This window comes from Mytilus californianus, unplaced genomic scaffold (assembly GCF_021869535.1).
Source record: "Mytilus californianus isolate M0D057914Y unplaced genomic scaffold, xbMytCali1.0.p SCAF_14, whole genome shotgun sequence".
NCBI lineage: Eukaryota > Metazoa > Mollusca > Bivalvia > Mytilida > Mytilidae > Mytilus > Mytilus californianus.
In genome coordinates this window covers 15,793,685-15,816,154 of record NW_026262626.1, presented here as the reverse complement: position 1 = coordinate 15,816,154, position 22,470 = coordinate 15,793,685, and the positions used below count along the sequence as shown (strand labels likewise).

At 31.2% G+C, this 22,470-nt stretch overlaps 1 protein-coding gene across 1 annotated transcript in view; it reads right to left on the bottom strand.

Annotated features, from left to right (window-relative positions):
* The window catches only part of LOC127724282 (uncharacterized), a 65,420-nt gene extending 47,168 nt beyond the window's left edge, over window positions 1-18,252 (bottom strand). Inside the window, exon 1 of the mRNA XM_052231206.1 lies at window positions 18,176-18,252. Within this exon, the coding sequence (XP_052087166.1) occupies window positions 18,176-18,227 (52 nt within the window). The 5' untranslated portion in view covers window positions 18,228-18,252. The remainder of the gene's footprint in view (window positions 1-18,175) is intronic.
* Between the last annotated feature and the right edge of the window lie 4,218 nt (window positions 18,253-22,470).

The following is a 22,470-nucleotide window of genomic DNA, read 5'->3' as shown; positions in this document are numbered from 1 at the left end:
TACACATGTTAATTGTCAAATTGATTTTTATTAAATCCGGTTTCAATTCATAAATAATTAACACATGTATTGGGCATCACGGACTTTAATTACAAGTTTCAATTTTATTATATTTTGATTGTTAGAGAAGGATATTCCAAATGATTATGTAGGTTTTAAAATTATTTCTTGACTTTTCCAAGCGACATAAAACAGACATTTAGAGATCGGTTGTGCTTGACTATTATCAAATACAGAGGGAACTTTCTATGCTTTCATAATGAAGTATGGTCATACTTCATAACATCAAATTATTCAAGGCTTTAAATGTTTTTCGTTTCTTATTTATTGTTATTAGTACTGCCAAATGGCTTTGACACGAACATTGTCTATTACTCTAAGTATTATCAATTTCTAATATTATAGAGAAAAGAAACATTTTTCAGGTACCCAATTGTTGAGAATTAATGGATCGATATAGGAGTACAGTTGGATTGATATAGTTCGCAAGTTTATCGATGTTCAAATCAAAGTAAAAAAAAACCCTGAGGGAAGCACATGAACCCCAAAAGGACTGATACCGGGTGTCCTACTATTCATGCATATACCTCGGCATGCAAAACCACATTTAGTCAAATGTCACATTCGTGGATAGTACACAATCGGTAAATATACAGATCCTAGTATCTAAAGATCTAAGACTTATTAGACATGCCCTAGTGAGTTAAGACACAGACATATCGTATCGGTCAACAATTCGTGATGTTGACCGTGAAACTTATTTAGTGTCGCTTACCGTCGTTCTTCTCAAAAACTCTGTTTTAGCAGATTTTGTGAAAGGACCACAACCCTGCTTGTTATACTATTAATATGTAAGTAGTCTTGTTCGATAATTCTTGCAGTGAACCAAATTATTTATATTTTTCTTCTGAAATTTAGTTATATTAGGAAACTACTTTTTACTGATATAATTGAGAATGTAAATGGGGAATGTGACAAAGAGACAACAACTCGACCAAAGAGCAGAAAACAGCCGAAGGCCACCAATTGGGTTCAACACAGCGAGAAAATCCCGCACCCGGAGGCGGGTTTCAGCTGGCCTATAAACAACAATGTGCACTTGTTCAGTGAAAATGGATATCATACTAAACTCCAAAACAAATAAATGAACTCAAATTAAAAATCATACAAGACTAACAAATGCCAGAGGCTCCTGACTTGAGACAGGCGCAAAAGTGAGGCGGGGTTAAAGATATTTTGTGAGATCTCAACCCTCTCCCTATACATCTAGCCAATGTAGAAAAAACAAACACACAGCAATACGCACAGTAAAACTCAGTTTAAAAGAATTATTTCTCAATAGCGATTTAAAACATTTCAATAATTGTTTACATGTAACCGGTTTTGTTTTCACCAAAATCCTTTTTGAAAAAATCTGAATAATTGTCTTCCTTACATATATTTGACATGATTTGGTACTTATGATATCAATTGATAGTAAAACTAATATTAAAACACTCATCAAAGATACAAGGCTTATACTTGTGCACGCCAGAGACACGATTTGTCAACTACTTGTTTTATGCAGGTATAAAAGAGAGAAAGAAAGTTGGATTTGGTATGTAAGTGTCCAGTGTCTCAAATCACGTTTCATATATCAAGTTTCGTTCCCTCGACTTCTTGGTTTAATGATTTGTTAATGTTAATTTCATTTTTAGATTACTTTCTCGCGTTGTCAATATTTTGTGTATTTAATCATTTTGAGGTGTACAGTCTAAAACAAAAACAAATAGGAAAAGTCCACAAAAGCTGATGATCTAGCAAGACTTACCTTTTAAAATCTTACATTAAACTCTGGTCTTTCGGACTATATCATTGCACCAACACTTTTTATGCTACAATGCATCAAACTTCAAATCTCAACATTCTCCAAAAAATCGTGTACCATTTTTTTGTAGGCATGTCCTTGCATTGTGTAAAGTATTTGCACACTCTTTTGTGTACCGTTTGAGCATTTGGGCATCTTCCGTGCATTGCTTACGTCAAACACGCGTTCTCTTTGTGGTTGGGTCTTGATTAATACCCTGAGATTCATCATTATTCTTTTTTTAAATTTATTTAATTAACATCTTGTGTCTATATTGTAACATAGTAATACAATTATATACCATTTAATAACCTAATACTATATATCATGTATATATTTAACTTAGATTTAGAAAATGTATTATTCAAAATCTGGAAAAAACTGCTACCTTTCTTATGATTGAGAAAAAGGAATATTAGAAGGATTTTTTATTACAACAATTGCAAAATTGATTGTCAAGTAGTCACTTTTCTTATTGATTGCAAAAATTAATAAAGGAAAATTAACATACATTTCATCTTAGTAATCAAGTCATCATATAATATACCCTCTTCGGTTAATGTCAACATATTACAACTGTTCATTATTGACCATTTGTTTTTATATAAATAAAATAGAATTTTTTTTTTTTAAATACTCACGGAGATTCAGAAATGTTTGCGTAAATTTCTAATTGTTATTGTGCATCAATGTAAAAAAATCCAGACAAATTATTACGATTTTAGGAAACACTGCATAAAAAAGTGCTTTCCAAAATTTAAAATGCGTGGTTTTTTTTATTTTCGAAACCTATCCCGTCGCAATTTTTGCAATCTAAAAACATCGCATTTTTTTTAGTTAACAGTAATTTTATCCTCATCATCACATTTACGTTTCTTTTTTTAAAATTGATGTAGTAAACCGATGAAAAAATACCGTATTCATTATTCGTAGGTGAATAACTTACTCATATAAAAGCTTTTTAAATAAAAGTTACATAAAAGATATTTGAATATTTTGCAACATTGCACGATTGCATTATCATTTGTGATACAAAATTATAAACAAACTTCCCGATAAAAATATTGTACCACTAGAAAACATGCCAACAAGCTCATCTTCATTCACTTTTAAAACTCATTATTTCTAAATTCAAACTAATATTCATATTTTCTGATCAATAAGACATGTATACTTTTATAAAATATTGCATCCGACCACGTCAGAAAATGAAATTGTACCCATGGGAATTGTCAAATGAAGTTTTAAATATTGATCGTTATGCTAACATAAAGTCATTATAGATATTATTGTCGTTTGTAGTTGATATATTGTTCTTTACAGATTTTTAGATAATTTCTATATATTGTTCTTTACAGCTTTTTAGATAATTGCTATATATATTTTGTTCTTTACAGATATTTTGATAATTTGTCTGTAAATTGTTTTTTAAGAGGTGTATGTACCAAGTCAGGAATATGGCAGTTGTTATCAAATAGTCCGTTTCTATGTATGTTGGCGTTTGTTTTTGTTGCAGTTCAATGTTTCTGTTGTTCCGTTGTATTCCTCTTATAGTTGATGTGTTTTCCTCAATTTTAGTCTGTTACCCGGATTTGTTTTTGCTTAATAGATTTATGACTATTGAACAGAAGTTAACTACTGTTGTCTTTATTTATGCGGGAAAAGAGGTATGGATATTTTTTGACCAATTCATGATGCGAGTCTGTACCGAATCATTGATTTCGTCAATGATTCAGTTGTATTTTAGTTTTTTGTCCAATGGTAAATTGTAGAACTTTGGCAATCTCTGTTCAATTTATTAACACCTTTTCTATACCCTGGGCGAATTAGAACTTGAGTTATAATATAGTAAACACTTGACGTTGGTTCATCATGTTCATAAAATTTTACAAATTTAGCAATACTGAAGTATAATATAAAAAATGTTCATTTAAGGTGGTACCCAACACATTGACTAATATTAATTTGGCTCGTTTAATTTTCATAAAATTTTGACAAAATGTTTACTTTGACCCTTTGACAAAAATATAAAAATTTCAAAAAATTTGAACCAACCATTTTATCAGAAAAATTTCATTGGTTTTATAGCAGTTTGACAAACACTAATTTTGATCATTGAGAAGCTTAATATTTCCTTAACAATACAACGTAATTTAAACGTTTAGCTGATATTTACGGAGTTATCTCCCTGAAGTGTTAGGTACCACCTTTAAACAAATTTCTCCCTATGGTATTTGAAATCAAGTGGAAAACCGACAGTAATCAAAAAGTCAAAAAATAATCACATAATGAGAAATACAGAATTATGGAACACCTGAACCGACATAGGAATATTTGTGAAGTATAGCTGTTCATTGAGGGGGTTTGATAGGAACCATGATAACTTGCCATTCAATTCAATTTAAAAAATATAGATTTTTAAATCCTGTCAATATCTTGATTTATAAATAAATGTGTGAGATAATATAGTTTGTCATTTTAGTGCAGACATGTCACTTTTGATGATTATTGTGACCCACTAAACTGCTAAAAATATCTAGACTAAATTAGACATTTAATACATGGTTTTTAGTACATAAAAATTTAAGCGGTTGTTTTTTGCAACCAGTTCCAAATATGTTAACGTCGGAATTTTCAAATAATAATCAAACCTCATCATTCTATTTTTTTTGTTGGCTGAAATTATTAGAATTTCAGATTCACAGTTATTGCACGCAAGTAAAAAACAAGTTCGTCCCTGATTTTTATTAAAACCATATCAAAATTAACATTAAATGCTTATCTTTTGGCAACCAATCTTGCTGTTAAATAAACCTGATACAAGGTGTTTCTATCAAGGTTTGATTATTTAAGCGATAGCTGTTGAAGGTATAATTATATTCCAAAAAATCGATTTTTTTATTTTTTTTCATATTTTTTTTTTTGTAGATCTGTAACGTAAAATTTATTTTCCCGTTTTATGTCTAATTTTGCATTGGTTGAGTTTTTATTACTTGATTCCATGAAATGAAAACGATTGAAGTACAAATGCTAATGATAAATGTTTATGACAGCTATTACTTCGTCGCACCCAAAGATAATGTATATACCGTTTGACTGAATATGAAATTTCAAATTATTACCTCAATAATAAATTCCTGGGCTTCGATTTGACTATAAAAATGATATATGAAGATATTATTTGATCACAGCCGTCTATACTAAGAGTACATGATTTAAATGATAATTAAACGGCTATCAATAATTTAATCCGAATAAATTCTAAGAACTTATACCAAATGAATATGCAATAATAGACGTGTTAAACTTCCTTTTAAAAAAGGTGTTGTACATCTAAACATCAAGTAATCTTACTGTTAAAGGGAAAATAGTACTATTACATTTTCCCAGCATTAGGTTGGCCTTTTGTGTACCCAAGGCAGGTGAAGGAATTCAACTTAGGAGCGCTGTGATTGGGTGTAAGGGTACAATATATTTTTTTATGTATCTATGAATAACTGCAGTGTGTATATTTACAATATAAATTTTGAAACCCATTGAAATATTTTCTAGAGAATTATTCGAAAAGACTTCCAAAATTTCATAAATTTGGTGTAAAATGACGGTGGGCATGGATAACATAAACAAGCTCCGTTGGAAGTTGATCATGATACTATTTGGCTTCAATTTTTAAAACAGAATAAGAAAGTTCTAACACCACGCACAACTGTTTTGTCCAGGTTTTTATTATAAAAAGTGGTAAATCTAGAAAATGTTAGTATTGTCGCCTATGGCAAAATAAATAGTACCGTTTTCCCTATAGGATAAATCGTTTAAATAAAATGTTAACCCTATCAAATTGTTACTTGTTTACAGTGACAATATTAAACAGTAATAGTTTTACTACACCGGATGCACTTATCGACGAATTGGTGTCTCGTCAGTGATGTTGGTTTTGTTAAACACACGGAAAATTGGAGCAAAATTACCTTAATCATAGAGATACGTTTCAATTTTCCTCTGAAGGAAACCTCTGTATTTCAAAAAAAAAAAAAAAAAAAAAACCCAGGTGCGAACTTTTTTTTCAAACAGATTCACACACTTATATTTCAATTTTGCCCCTACAGTATTCTAAGAAACGGTTGCAGAAAGGTTTAGTTTAAAATTACAAAAACTTATCTCGCTTATTGCACTTAGCTAGGAATGAAACTCTAGTCAGGAATGTGTATTCGTGAAAAAAAAGCATTGGTATAAAGCAAAGGAGTGAATGTAAATGTAATTTACAATTGTCGTTTTATAGATATAAAGGAGGGAAAAATAAAGGCAACAGTAGTATGCGTTGGTACACACTGATCACGCAGCTGATCAACTAATAATACAGAAACTTGACCTTTGGCATTCTGTCCATCATATGTACTTGTAGTTCATGTGAAATGTTTACTGACATATAAGTATGCCGCAATGAAATGCGTTTTAGTGCCAAGTTAACTGCAAATGCATTAAATGAAATATTAGTTATAAAACTCTCGATATAGATTACATCATAATGAATCTTTAATAAAACAAAGATCAAACCAAAATTACAAATTTTACTCTGATAATGTCAAAAACAATGTGAAACGGAATTATTAATTTAAATTTGATTGTCAAAGTTAATATAGAACAAATTGAAAAGAATAACTGATAATTATCTATTAAAACAAATTTACATTATTTAATTTGTGGATTCCCACATGTAAAGAGATTACTTTTTTCACAAGTATGTTTTCTAAAACACTGGAGTTTAGTTTTTTGTGGTAATGGTGGACACATCAATTGCTTTTAAACTAGGATCGAACCCTTTGAGATGGTACCTTAATAATTATAAGTGCTAAAACTGCTAGGTAATTTCCAAAAGAAAATCCAAATATTTCAAGACGGGAAAGGTCATAGAAATATTGTTTCTTGCTTTTTACAAAAAGAAACTTCCTGGTATCAAAATAAATAATATTAATATCTTTATTCGTGTATGCTACGAAGCAAATTCGTGCTTTGATAACTAGACACTGCTAATCTAAACAAAAACATCCGCAAGACGTTTAAAGACGTCAATGCAATTTTCAGCAGTTTCACATTGTTTCATAATTATCGTTAAAAGTACTTGTACCATAATGTTCAGTTGGTTTCGTACTGTACATTATGTGTTATGTCATAAAAATTTAAACAAACAATTGTCACACTATACACACCAGATGATAAGTGTGCGTTGGTACACACTGATATGATAAGACATGATTAATTTTATTTTGGTTTTCATCATTAATGCTACTGATGTAAATGATAAGACAACACAATATAAAAAGAAGATGTGGTATGATTACCAATGGGACAACTCTCCATAAGAGACAAATTGACATAGAAATTAACAGCTATAGGTCATCGTACGGCCTTCAACAATGAGAAAATCCCATACCGCATAGTCAGCTATAAAAGGCCCCGAAATGACAAATGTAAAACGATTCAAACGAGAAAACTAAGTACTAAGACAGGCACACGCGCCAACCCTCCCCTGGTGTAACAGTACAACATAAGAACAATCTATCAAAATCAGTTGAAAAAGGCTTAACTCATCAGATGGATACAAATAGAAATACATCTAACAAAAACACAGAGTGGACGTGGACGGGTACTTATTCATACCAACAACAAAAAGACACTAAGTACAGATCTGAGAGTGTTCGCAGTTACTGACAGCTAGTTCAAAGCCAATAACAACTAATAAAAAAAAATCATCCATCTATGACTAAATTATCAATCAGTGCACATCCAACATCCAATGGATTTAGTGTAAAGACGTCTTAAACAGTCAGAGAAAAACATGACCTTGTGCATTTCCAAGATACAGGTATCGATAGATTGTAGAGCCATGCATGTGCATATTTATATAAAGATTATAACAAAATCAATATTAATACCAATAAAAACAATATTCAAAGATCTCATTACAGTGTTGGATTGGTAACCTTTTAGAATAAGTTTATTTCAAGGATCGATAAGTTTACCCAGGTCGTTTCTAAATTTCTGGGCTCGGTAAACAACATCTCCGTAAAAATGAGGATGTGCTATCCCGTTTGAAATAAGTTTTCTACAGGTACAACCAAACTTCAAAACCAAATCTTTATATATATGGAAGAATTTAGTAAAGGTTTTAAGTAATTTGTGGTAACGAAATCCCTGACTTAATAATTTACCAGTAATACATAGATTACGTTCATTAAAATCCAGAACGTCACAACAAACACGGGCATAGCGAACGAGTTGTGATATATAAACACCGTAATGGTGCCAGTGGAACATTACCGTCCAAAAAAGGAAAATTAACAACTTTGAACGAAAAATCGTCCCTTATGTCGTAAATTTTAGTGTAGAGTTTCCCGTGTAAAACTGAAATATCAATATCTAGGAAAGGACAGTTATTAGGTCCGTGTATATTTGCGTCCATTCGTTTTTCATTTTGAAATATCAAAAACAAAAAACAAAAAACGAGAGTGTTTTCATTTTTCGTTTTTGATTTCTCAAAAACCAAAACGAAAAACAAAAGTGTTTTCATGTTTCGTTATTGATTTCTCTAAAACCAAAACGGAAATCGAAAGTGTTTTCATTTTTTGTTTTTGATTTCTCTAAAACCAAAATGAAAATCTAAAGTGTTTCTGTTTTTCGTTTTTGATTTCACTAAACAAGAATTTTGTATTTAATTTTAATTATTTCTCGTTTTATAATGTACAATGTTTTCCTTTCTTGTTTCACAGTCATTGATAGTAAATAATGCCAATGTAAACACCCCGGTGTTCTTTCAACATAATGTAGACAAAATAGACCGTCTGACTTATGAATTGAACTACGGTGATAAATGAATCAAAGCCTTTCAAATGACCTTGTTTATATCTTTAATAAAAAATAAGTTACTATATTTAAATATTAAACGAATCATAAATCTAAATTGTTCAATACAATATTATATAAAGATGGTACAAATAAATAGATTGATTACAACATCACATTAACAAGGGAGGTTACTACTTTTTAAAACTTATAAGAAAACTACCCCGGTCGTTAAAGTATACATGCACAGTCACTGTGGTTATCAGATCTTTAATCGAAGATAATGTCGACGGATGCAAAAGACTTTATCAATCTGAACAATAAGGGTGCGTGATCTTTACTTTTAAATTTAGAAAGGTTGATCTAAGATGATTAGAATTCATGACCAAGGTCCATTATACGAACATTCAGGACGATAATGTGTTTTGCTTGATCAATTGATTGAAAAACAAATTTCCGCAATTTCACAATTCAAACCGGGATTAGCATTCAATCATTTTGCCATTCGGAGCCTACTCGGTATTAGTTTTGCTTATTTTTGAAAGCTATATGGTGACCTTAACAAGAGCCTGGGTGTGGATGGGGGTTTACGGAATAGAGAGTAGTGGGCAAAAAATATGAATACGAGAGACAATGGACCAAGAAATAAAAAAAATAGAATAATGAGGTGTTAAAATATAAAGAGAACAGAATAAATGGCAAAAAGTAAAAAGAAATAAATAAGAGAAAAATGGCCTGAAACACTGATTAAAGAATAGAGAAAATCGGCATAGAATATCAAAGAATACAGAAATGAAGAACCCAGTATCCAGACCATCATCCTAGTTGCCTAAACCAACGTTATTTTGTCTCCGGTAGATTGTTATTGGTTATCATACGTTTTCTTTTTATTTCTATGCCTATCAATTAAGACATGAGCTTTCATAATTTGCCAGCTTATTACATTATAAAAAAGACTAAGCCGAACATCACTCTTGAATTTTTTCTCAAGTGGACTTCAGCTACCTACCCTACCACACCATTACCGAAAAGTTAATAAAAAAAATCTACGGCAATACTAGATGCAAAGGGAAGTTGGGTAGCTGAGGTCTACTAGAGAAAAAAATCCAGGGTGTTATTCGTCTTAGTTTTTTTTTAAGTACGTCCAAAGTTGGGGTCCGCGGACACCTAACCCCACCCTTACCGAAAATTTAATAAAAAACAATTCTAAGGAAATACTTTTGTCCGCACTAAGACAAAGGGAATCTTAGTAGCTGAGGTCTACAGTAGAAAAAACACAGGGTATTTTTCAGCTTAGTTTTTTTCTTCTAAAGTAGGTCCAAAGTTGAGGTAAGATACCCCACCCAATCCTTACCGAAAAGTTAACAAACAAAAATTCAATGGCAATACTTTTTTCCGCACTAGGTGCAAACGTAAGCTAGGGACCTTGATCAAAATTCCCAGTTTGGGTATAGCACGGATTATTTTTTAAATCAAATAAATAATTTCCTTGCCCACCATACTTTGAGTACAAAAAAAAACCTTTCGTCCAATCATAAGTAAGCGAAATCCACTGTTTCAGAAGTAGAATAATTTGTCAAAACAGTTTTGTGTGGCCAAAAAAAAAGTTAAAGCACGAGTGCAACTTTTTTTTCTTCTAATGCGAGAACAATTGTTACTTTTCATGAACTACTTGACAGGATGCCGAGAATATGGAAAGCTATTTCACACAATAGTGCAATTATGCCAACATTTAAATACTTTCATAATTAATTACGATTCTATATACACTCAAAAGTGTTGACTATTTGAAATGTAAAGCGTGCAGCACGCAGTGTGATGTATTGAAAGCGATTTCTATTGTATTTATATAATTAATGAACAAGAAATGAAATTTTGAAATTCATTGAACAGTGTCTTTGACTGCTTAATTATATATTAAAAACTGATAATATAGTGGTTATATATTAATAAAAACATTTGAAGTACGTTTGAATCTTATGCAACATTTGGGTTTATATAAACATCTGAAAACTGGCTGCTAGCGAAGTGGCTGCTAGCGAGTGTCTGCTTGCTTGAACCTGGTCTCACAAACTCCGCATTTTCATTCACGTCTTCACATTACAGGTTTCAATAAACGTTTAGTAAATTATGTCAATGTGAAGAAAATGACCCGTATTATGCCAACAACTGGTTTTAGAATTAATTAGTTTATTTCCGATGCAAAGACCTTATAAGTGAATCAATATTAATACAAAAATATGTCATCTTTAATGATTCCTCATGGGGTTTTTGATTATGTGATTACTTGGCCGTTTTTTTTAGTGATTATTTGATTACTAGACCAAATATTTCATGATTATTTGATTATCTAGGACTGTATTTTAGATTAATTGATTACCAAGTTTAAACAATAAATTTGTGTGTATAGCATACATATAAAATTTGGCTTGAAAGACGTTATTCTTTTTCGCCTCGCTCCGCTCGGTAAAATTGTTTAGAATTAAGTCCGAAGATTGAACGCGTTTGTCCAGTAATCTTATTAAAATTCATACAAAAAAGTTATATAAGTATAACGAAATCAGAGATATATCTTTTAATTAGATTGGTTCGTCTAATTTGGTATTTTTTTCTGAAGTAAATTTACTAACTTCTTTAATAAAGGATTTGAACAAGAATGTGTCCATAGTACATGAATGCCCCACTCGCACTATCATTTTCTATGACCAGTGGACCGTAAATTGCGGTCAGAACTCTAATTTGGCATTAAAATTAGAAAGATCATATCATATGGAACATGTGTACTGAGTTTCAAGTTGATTGATCTTCAACTTCATCAAAAACTACTTTGACCAAAAACATTAACCTGAAGCGGAACAGAAGGATGAACGGAAGAACAAACGGACGCACAGACCGAAAAACATAATGCCTATAAATGGGACATATATTCACAAAATGTGCTGAAATTGAATGAAGGTCTTGTAAATCTCAATTACATATCCAAATAAAGTTCCCTGAAGTCACAAACAACTTCCCTCACTTGTAGATCTATTTCTACTACTTCTGCAATATTGTATTTATCAATAATAATATAAATAGAAATTGTATGCATGCAAATTAAAAACTATCAGAGTAAACTTATCAATCCTTTAAATAAACTTATTTTAAAAGGTTACCAATTGAACACTGTAAATAGATCTTTGAATATTGTTTTTATTGGTATAAGTATTAATTTTTATTATCAGTAACTTAAAATTATACTACATATTATTGTTATACACATCAAGGTACTACAATCTGGTGATACCTATGATTTGGCATTGCACAAGGTCATGTCTTTCTCTGACTGTTAATGACGTCTTTACACTAAATCCATTGGATGTTGGATGTGTACTGATTGATATTTTAGTCTTAGATACATGATTTTTGTATTAGTTGTTATTGGCTTTAAACTAGCTGTCAGTACTGCGATTATCTCAGATCTGTACTTTGTGTCCTTTTTTGTTTGTTAAGGATGTATAAATACCCTGCCACGTCCGGTCTGTGCTTTTGTTAGATGTTTTTTTCTGTTTTGTATCGATCTGATATGTTAAGCCCTTTTCAACTGATTTTTATAGTTTGTTCTTATGTTGTTCTGTAACAAAACTCGTCCCAGGTTAACGGGAGGGTTGAGTGCTCACTTGCATGTTTAACCCCGCCACATACTGTATGTGCCTGTCCCAAGTAAGGAGCCTGTAGTTCAATGGTTGTCGTTTGTTGATGTCTGTCATATTTGTTTTTTGTTTTATTGTGTTATAAATTAGGCCGTTTTTTCTCAACTGAACTGTTTCATATTTTTCATGTCAGAGCCTTTCATAGCCGACTATACCCTACTGTTTTTTTTTTTCTCATTGTTCAAGGTGGTACGATTGCCTATATATAATTGCTTACATCCACTTCATTTGAACTTTGGGGATAGTTGTCACATTGGCAATCATACCACATCTCCTTATTAAAATGTTGAGGGGGGAGGGGGGGGGGTGAAATTTGTATTTCTTAGGAAAGTTCCGATGTTTTCCTCCCAGGTCACCCAGTTTTAATTGGATATTTTCTCATTTTTCTGTGCCCTTGGATTTGTGTTTAAGGCCAACCAGAGCTTACTGCCTGTTGGTGGGTAGTTGAAGACCATATGGTAAGCTCTAGGTGTCTTTTTGTGTATTGTATATGGTGATTTGGTGATGTCTTCATGCCATTGTCCCGTTACTTTATATAGACAGCTTATCAGTCAACCATATCTATCAAAGACGACAAATGATTGCCAAAGCTCTCCTGGCCTTTTGTATAGTCAGGCGAGAAACAAGATATAAACGGACTTGGCTTGGTATAAACATGTATATTTAGTAAATTCGTATACATTCAAGTCAAATTAATATTTCAAAACAACATAAAAATATAAAAGTGTAAAAAAAAAATTTTTTTAATAAATCTTGAAAATATTATTGTGTTTGTGTGTGGCCATGGATAAAGGCATGTTTTTCAGTCTGGGTTAAAAAAAATTATTGACTTCGGGTACAAATCCCTGCCCCACCCCAGAGAATCAAATGGTTGCTTCCTTGGGAACAATAGAGATTGAAGATGTTGAGAATGAAGATCAGGTAATAATTTTATGTTCTGCGGCGACGTTAAAGGAACACCAATCAGTCAATCGATCTTTATGACTATGGCTTCAGTTGTGTAATATTCCTTGTTGTAAAAGTTCTTTTTCTGCTTTGTGTAGACTTATTAAGACTTGGAATAGATCTACGATGACTAATAAACGGTCGTGTATGGTTTGGCAATTTTACATGCCTACCGATAATAAAATTGACAATGGAAATGGGGAATATGTCAAAGAGACAACAACCCGACCAAAGAGCAGACAACAGCCGATGTCCAGGTATGATACGATGCTACCGGACATAGAAAAAACTGTCCTTTTTTCATGGAAAATTAAACTGTTACAGTATATTAAAGAATATAAAACTAGCTCTCTTTTCTGTAAATACAAATAAAAAGCTGACATGGGTGAGATTAAAGCTAGAAATCCCAATCTCCCATTTCACTTTAAAAGACCATATATAGATATAAGAAGATGTGGTATGAGTGCCAATGAGACATTTCTCCATCCAAGTCACAAATTGTAAAAGAAAAACCATTATAGGTCAAAGTACGATCTTCAACACGGAGCCTTGGCTCACACCGAACAGCAAGCTACAAATGGGCCCCAAAATGACCAGTGCAAAACTATTCAAACGGGAAAACTATGCAACGGTATAATCTATATAATAAACAAGAAACGAGAACACTTATGAACCACATCAACAAACGGCAACTACTGAACATCAGGTTCCTGACTTAAAACAGGTGCAAACAAATGCAGCGGGTTTAAACGTTTTAATAGGTACCAAATTCACACTTATCCGAAACAATAATGTAACATATGACCTTTAATATTGAAGGGCTAAACTTGCATTGAGCCGTGTTAAGGCCCTAAAATAGAAAATAAAGAGATGTGCATAGGACAAAATCGCACACAATACATAGAAAAAATACAAATTATCAATGAACAGGGCTTTTATTCCTGTTCTTGATCTTGAAAGTAGCTGGAGGGTCTTCAACGAGGAAAAGAACCATTCATACCCTGAAAACAACAGTCACACACTTGGCTATGTGGATTACAATGTTTTGCTTTATCCTACACCCTGGATTTTTTTTTACAGAAGACCTCAGGTACCCAGCTTCCCTTTGCAACTAGTGCGGACAAAAGCAATGCCGTAGATTTTTTTTTATTAACTTTTCGGTAATGGTGTGGTAGGGTTGGTAGCTGAGGTCTACTTGAGAAAAAATCCAGAGTGATGTTCGACTTAGTAAATTATGAAAGCTCATGTCTTAATTGATAGGCATAGAAATAAAAAGAAAACGTATGAAAACCAATAACATTCTTCCTGAGACAAAATAACGTTAGTTTAGGCAACTAGTATGATGGTCTGGATGCGTATTTCTTCATTTCTGTATTCTTTGATATTCTATTCCATTTTTCTCTATTCTTTAATCAGTGTTTCGGGCCATTTTTCTCTTTTCTTTATCATGTTTATTTCTTTATACTTTTTGCCAATTATTCTATTCTTTTTTATATTTTAACACCTCATTATTCTATTTTGTTTTATTTCTTGGTCCATTGTCTCTTATTATATATTTATATTTTTTGCCCACTATTCTCTATTCCGTAAACCCCCATCCACACCCAGGCTCTTGTTAAGGTCACCATATAGCTTTCAAAAATAAGCAAAACTAATACCGAGTAGGCTCCGAATGGCAAAATGATTGAATGCTAATCCCGGTTTGAATTGTGAAATTGCGGAAATTTGTTTTTCAATCAATTGATCAAGCAAAACACATTATCGTCCTGAATGTTCGTATAATGGACCTTGGTCATGAATTCTAATCATCTGAGATCAACCTTTCTAAATTTAAAAGTAAAGATCACGCACCCTTATTGTTCAGATTGATAAAGTCATTTGCATCCGTCGACATTATCTTCGGTTAAAGATCTGATAACCACAGTGACTGTGCATGTATACTTTAACGACCGGGGTAGTTTTCTTATAAGTTTTTAAAAGTAGTAACCTCCCTTGTTAATGTGATGTTGTAATCAATCTATTTATTTGTACCATCTTTGTATAATATTATATTGTACAATTTCAATTTATGATTCGTTTAATATTTAAATATAATAATTTATTTTTTATTAAATATATAAACAAGGTAATTTGAAAGGCTTTGATTCATTTATCACCGTAGTTCAATTCATAAGTCAGGCGGTCTATTTTGTCTACATTATGTTGAAAGAACACCGGGGTGTTTACATTGGCATTATTTACTATCAATGACTGTGAAACAAGAAAGGAAAACATTGTACATTATAAAACGAGAAATAATTATAAAATTAAATACAAAATTCTTGTTTAGTTAAATCAAAAACGAAAAACGGAAACACTTTTGATTTTCATTTTGGTTTTAGAGAAATCAAAAACAAAAAATGAAAACACTTTCGTTTTCCGTTTTGGTTTTAGATAAAATCAAAAACGAAAAATGAAAACACTTTTGTTTTTCGTTTTGGTTTTTGAGAAATCAAAAACGAAAAATGAAAACACTCTCGTTTTTTGTTTTTGATATTTCAAAATGAAAAACGAATGGACGCAAATATACACGGACCTTATTACCGTTCATATTTCATTTATTTAAAGTAAGTTCCTTTTGGTAAATTTCGGCAGTATATTTAAAAAAAATCTTGATTATTTAACGAAAAAATATCATGAAGATAACGGTAGATTTTGTTGAATTTATCATTTAAATGCAATTTAGACCGGTCTTTACTGTGTTTGGTCATTAATTGTGATTCATAACAGTACAAGAACAAGTCTGCTTTTAAAGGGGCGCAATTGGTGCCCATTGGAATACCTACAACCTGTCTATAAACTTTATTGACGAAACGTACATAAATATTATCAAGAACAAAAATTAACAGCTTCAAGCATTTCATCACACCTCCAGTAAGTATATCTAGCATATTTACCTTTCTCATTAGAGAGGAAGGCTTTAGATGAGTTGCAGCAAATATATTTGCATTCGGACTTACCAAAAGACTATTTAATTAAATAGGAAAACTTTTGTTTGATAAGATTGTGTGGAAGTGTAGTGTAAAGAGTTGAAAAGTCAAAACTGTCAACAGAATAAAAAGGACCATCAAAAGCACTTAATTTATCTAAAACATCCAAAGAATATTTTACACTTCAAAAAAAGTTAATTCCACTATTTTTATATATCTTATTACACAAGTTAATGATAAGTTCTTTGATAGTTGTTGAGGAACTAGTTAAAAGCAATGTAGAACACTTACTAGAGGCCGAGATGAAACGATATTTTACTGTTTTTTTGCGTAGTTTAGGTAACCAATACATAGTAGGGACCTTTAAATATTCAGAAGAGGCCTGAAGCTGTGCTGTGATTATTATATGTTTGTTTACTGTATGACTCTCTGTTGAGCGAAATAACTTGAATGTAGATGAGTTTAAAATTTCATTCTTAAGACCGTCCGTGTATTATTGACATGTAATTAAAAATTAAACTTCTGCTGGGTTTTTTTGTATGTATACGAAATAAAAGGTGGTTCTGTGTTATCAAAATAGGGAGGTATAAAGTTTTGAATGGTAGAATCATTAAATATACTCGATAAGTTGATAAAATCAATACCTCCATTAATATATTTAATTTTCAGAAAGTGCCGTGTATGATCTTCAGGTTTATCGATAAGCGGGAACAGCCTATGGTGGCAAAAAGCTGTAATTATACTCGAATATTCATAGAGTGGGCTGAAGAACGAGATTATATCACACTCCTTGAAAATATCATGTAATTTACTAATTGGTATTTGTTCCAATTTACAAAGTAATTGATGCCTACCATTGTTTTTAAGTATAGATAGGAGATCATCAAGTGTATAATTTATACGATGTTTAAATAGTTGATTTCGATTGATACGTTTGCCATGAGACCTATTATTACAAATTCTTATAGGTTTTCAGAAAATTAAAGTCTTTATACACAAAATCATTTTTCCGTTTCCTGCAGTCAATTGTATGTAACGTTTAATCGCAATTAACTCATAACTATTTCACTGAATTTTTAGTTTTTATATAAAAATAAGAAGATGTGGCAATGACTCTCCATAAGAGACCAAATGACATAAAAAATAATAGCTATATACCACATAGTCAGCTATAAAAGGTCCCAAAATGACAAATGTTAAACAGTTCACACTAGAAAACTAACAGCCTGATTTATGTACAAATATGATATATAGAAACAAATGACAACAACTGAATTACAGGCTCCTGAATTGGGATATATTTTAATGACATATTATATTTCCATTTCGGAAATAATTGCCCCCATTTAATAAAGGGTACATGCAACTGATTACGCAAATTGATCAACAAATATATCTGATAAATAAAGTTAAAGATTGGTTATTATTGTAATTCAATGTAATTATTATATGAAAGGTATTTCTCAAAATATTGATCACAACTTTTGACAAAACACTTATGGCTAATTTGTTTTACACTTTTTCATTTTTAACGAACTTAAAATAAATTAAACAAAGACGTCAATCAACTATCTAGTTAATGTTTCTAGAATACAATCTTTTATATATTCAAAATTTAAAATTAAAATCATGCTCTTGACTCCTTTCCTTTTGTGATTTACAGTAATATTAAGAGTGTCATCCAATTTTCTCTATCATCCCCATCATTTCTCACTTTAAAACACTTGATGCAGTTAACCTTTAAATGAATACCGTATTCATTCGTATTTAAATCGGATAGTCATAGAAACGTTCTTAAAAAAGGTTTATATAATAAATATTTAAACTTTTGGCAACATTTCACGATTTTATTATCATTTGTGATGCAAAAATATTAAACTTACCGATAACAGTCGAAAAATATTGTACCACTAGAAAACATGCCAACAAGCACATCTTCTTTCACTTTTAAAACTCATTATATCTAAATTCAAACTAAGTATCCTATTTTATGATCAATTAGGCATGTATGCATATAAATATTACATACGACTACGTCAGAACAATAAATTGTACCCATACAATTTGTAAAATGAAGTATTAGATATTAATAGTTATGCTAATGTGACGTCATTAAAGATATCATTTTCATTTTCAGTTGATATATTGTTCTTTACAGATGTTTAAATAATTTATAGCAGAAATGTCACTAGTGACATAATTTTTAGTACAGAATATGAGTAGTAGGCCTATCTAACTCGATATTTTATTCACATCAACATAACTGTTCAAGATATAATACCGTAAAATATCCCTCGTGTATGTTAATGCAACAGTAGTTTACAGATGTTTAAACAACTCATAAATTGTTAAGCTGTTCTCTACGTTTTGGTAGTTGTTTTTGCGAACAGTTATATTTTAACAATTATTTTAAAGTTTGAATGTTAAAAATAATAATAGAACCTCATCTTTTTTTTTTTTTTTTGTCGGATGAAAATTACTAGAATGTCAGCATTACAATTATTGCACGCGCTCTGTCCTGATTTTCATTAAAACCATTTAAATTTGAGTCTTTTTTTTTATATTTTGGCAACCACACTTGCCAAACAAAAACCTGACACGAGGTGGATAATTCATTTTAATACATCAATAATAAACTCCTGTGCTTCGATTTTACTAGGATAATGAAGCCCTTCATTCTAAAAATGTACGCACGGTCAATGCTTTTACAACCCTATGAAATTACTGAAAGAAGCATTCAATACTTGTAATTACATTTTTTCGCTATGATAATGAAAAACGATTACTATCAATTTTTTCTTTTATTTACCTGTGCACTTTATTGTGGAAAAATGTGTCATCATGTATGTTACAATTCATGAAATGCATTTTGAAATGAAGAATGACGCGAGGATTAATCGTTATGATAAAATGTTAACCTTGTCAAATTGTTACTTGTTTACACTGACAATTTAAATAGTAATAGTTTTACTGCACAACAAATTGGTGTCTCTTCAGTGACGTTAGCTTTGTTAAACACACGGAACATTGTAGCAACATTACCTTAATCATCGAGGTACGTTTCAATTTTCCAATGGAGAAAAACCGAAGTATCTATAAAAAACAAACTTGCGAACTTTATATAAACACTTATATTTCAATTTTGCCGCTACAGACTTCCAAGAAAGGGTTTAGTTTTAAATTACAAAACTTTTCTCGCTTCCTGCACTTAGCTATGAATGACACTCTAGTCAGAAATTTGTATTAGTAAAAAATTTTCAATGGTATAAAGCAGAGGGGTAAATGCTTATGTCGTTTTAGAAAACACCACGGATTACGCAACAGGTCAACTAATTATACAGAAGCTGGAACTTTGGCCATGCTGTCCCTCATATATACGTAAAGTAAATGTAACAGATTAATAATATATAAGTATGGCGTAACCAACGCGTTTTAGTGCCAAGCGAACTGGAAATGCATTAAAGGAAATTTTAGTTATAAAACTTTTGATATAGATTATATCCTAATGAATATTTAATTAAACATCAATCAAAATAAAATTAAAAATTGTATTCTGATAATGTCAAAAATAATGTGTAACGGAATTATTAATTTAGATTTAATCGTAAAAATTAATAAAAGACATAGAACAAATTGATAGGAATAACTTACATTTATCTATTAACACAAATTTATATTATTTTAGTTGTGTATTCCAACATGTAGATAGATTACTTTCGACACAGTTATGTTTTCTAAAACACTGGGATTGCTTTCAGTGGCAAGAGTGGACACATCAATTGTTTTCAAACTTGGACCAGACCCTTTTGGGGTTACTTTCGAAATAATTATATGTGCTCAAAATGCTAATTTCAAAAGGAGAATCAAAGTGTTTTTTCAAGAAAGGCAAAGCTATTAGAAAACAAAATTGTTTCCGTGTTTTTTACAAAATACACTTCCTGTTAGCAAAATAGATAATATGCATCTTTATTTTCTTTGTATGCTACGAGGCAAATTCGTGAATTGATCATGTTGATAACTAGACACTGTTTTAATAAAACAACTGCGAGACATTAAAAGAAGTCAGGATAAATTTCCGCAATTCCACATTGTTTTATTGTGTTCGTTAAAAGTTCAGTTCGTTCCGCTGGTTTGGTACTGTACATTATGTGTTGTCATAAAAAAAATCAAATATTAAGTTATTGTGATAATAACTGATAAGTTATTATGATTGTAATTTGGGTTTCATCATTAATGCTACAACACAAGTCCTTATAGGTTTTCAAAAACATAAAGTCTTTATACACAAAATTATGTGTTCTATTAATCATGCATATACAGTCACGCAAATCCACATTCAGTCAAATGTCACATTCGTGAATAGTACACAATCGTTAAATTTACAGGTTCAACGACTATCCTAGTATCTAAAGATCTAAGACTTCGTTGACATGCCCCTAGTAAGTTGAGACACAGACATATCGTATCGGGTAACAATTCGTGATGTCGACTGTAAAACTTAAGTGTCGCTTTCCGTCGTTCTTCTCAAAAACTCTGTTTTCGAAGATTTAGTGAAAGGACCACACCCCTGCTTGTTATACTATTAATATGTAAGTGGTATTATTCACTTATTCTTGCAGTGAACAAAATTATTTATATTTTTCTTCTTGAATTAAGTTATATAAGGATCAAAAGTACTGTTTACTGATAGTGATTTAAAACATTTCAACAATTGTTGACATGGAACCGGTTTTGTTTTCACTTAATTCCTTTTTGAATAAAATCTGAATAATTGTCTTTCTTGCATATATGTTACATGATTTGGTACTTATGATTTTAATTAATAGTAAAACAACTTTTAAAACACTCATCAAAGATACAGAGCTTATGATTGTGTATGCCAAATACATGATTTGTCTACATTAAAATCAAATACGAAGAGGTGGAGTGCCACCTATGGATAAGGCAATTTATATTTTATCTTTGAATAGAATATACGCAGAGAAATACCTCTTGTCGTATGGTCTTAAAAGTTATTCAATTACGTTTTACTGAAACTGCCATTCATTCTTCTATAACTTACTGTACGATATTGATTTTGATCATCGTTGAAGTCCGTACAGTAATCTATAGACGTAAGAAGATGTGGTATGCGTGCCAATGAGACAACTCTCCATCCAAGTCACAATTTGTAAAAGGAAACCATTAGTTGTTTAAATCCTCGTACTTCGGTTTCTGGCGAATATGTGTCTCTTCAACAATCATTCCAAATCTCCTTATTTTTATATTGAAATGATTAAATTATACTTTATAGAGTGGTACAAACACCAAACCAGCAGATGTTCGGTAAATCCATTCACTCCATTAAAACATGTAGTTTACCTACTAGTATTTTTATTTCAGCCTATGTGTTATCTTTTAAATACTTGAGCAAACATTAAGAAATTAAGTGCGAGAGTTCGTTTACTATGTAGACAAAAAAACACTTCATGAAGGCAGAGTAACGTAATTAAAACATCAACGGATGATTTCGAAAATGTATAGGACTGAAATGGACTATCATTGTAACTTGAAAATATCCAATATATGTGCTGTCTTTTTATTTCCTTGTTTTAGTTAGTTATCATCCTGCTAGTAGCCGCACTTTGAAGGTTTGTGTGTGTGTGATTTACTTTAAAAAAACATATGCTCTATATAGGTCAAAAACCACTAACTGGTTTAACCTTACTTTATGTTGTGACTGTTCCAAGTCAGGCTATCTGGATTATTTGTCTCGTTAGGAACATTATTCAATCTGAAGCGATCATTTGCAATAGTATGTTTACTTCAGTTCAAAAACCCTTTAAAAAAAATATTTGAGGTATCCATAGTTACCTTGTGTAATGCAGAATGTCTACTTTTATTCAAGGTGCCCCCTTTTTCTTAATGTCAACCTCAATTTCCACCCTTCACCCAACTTGATCCAGTTTGCAGAATTATCCAAATTGAGTTTTTTTCCCGTTCTCGTCCTGTTTATACATAAGCTATTTGACACTAACTAATATATAATTAAAAGAATAAAGATGAGTAAGCTTTGTTCCCTGGTGTAGTTGTATAGTATGTTATTCAAAATATGCACATCGCACTTCAAAAGAATTTTATATGAATTATAAAATCAATAACACAAAATTAAATAATTCCGTTATGAGGGTCTGGATGG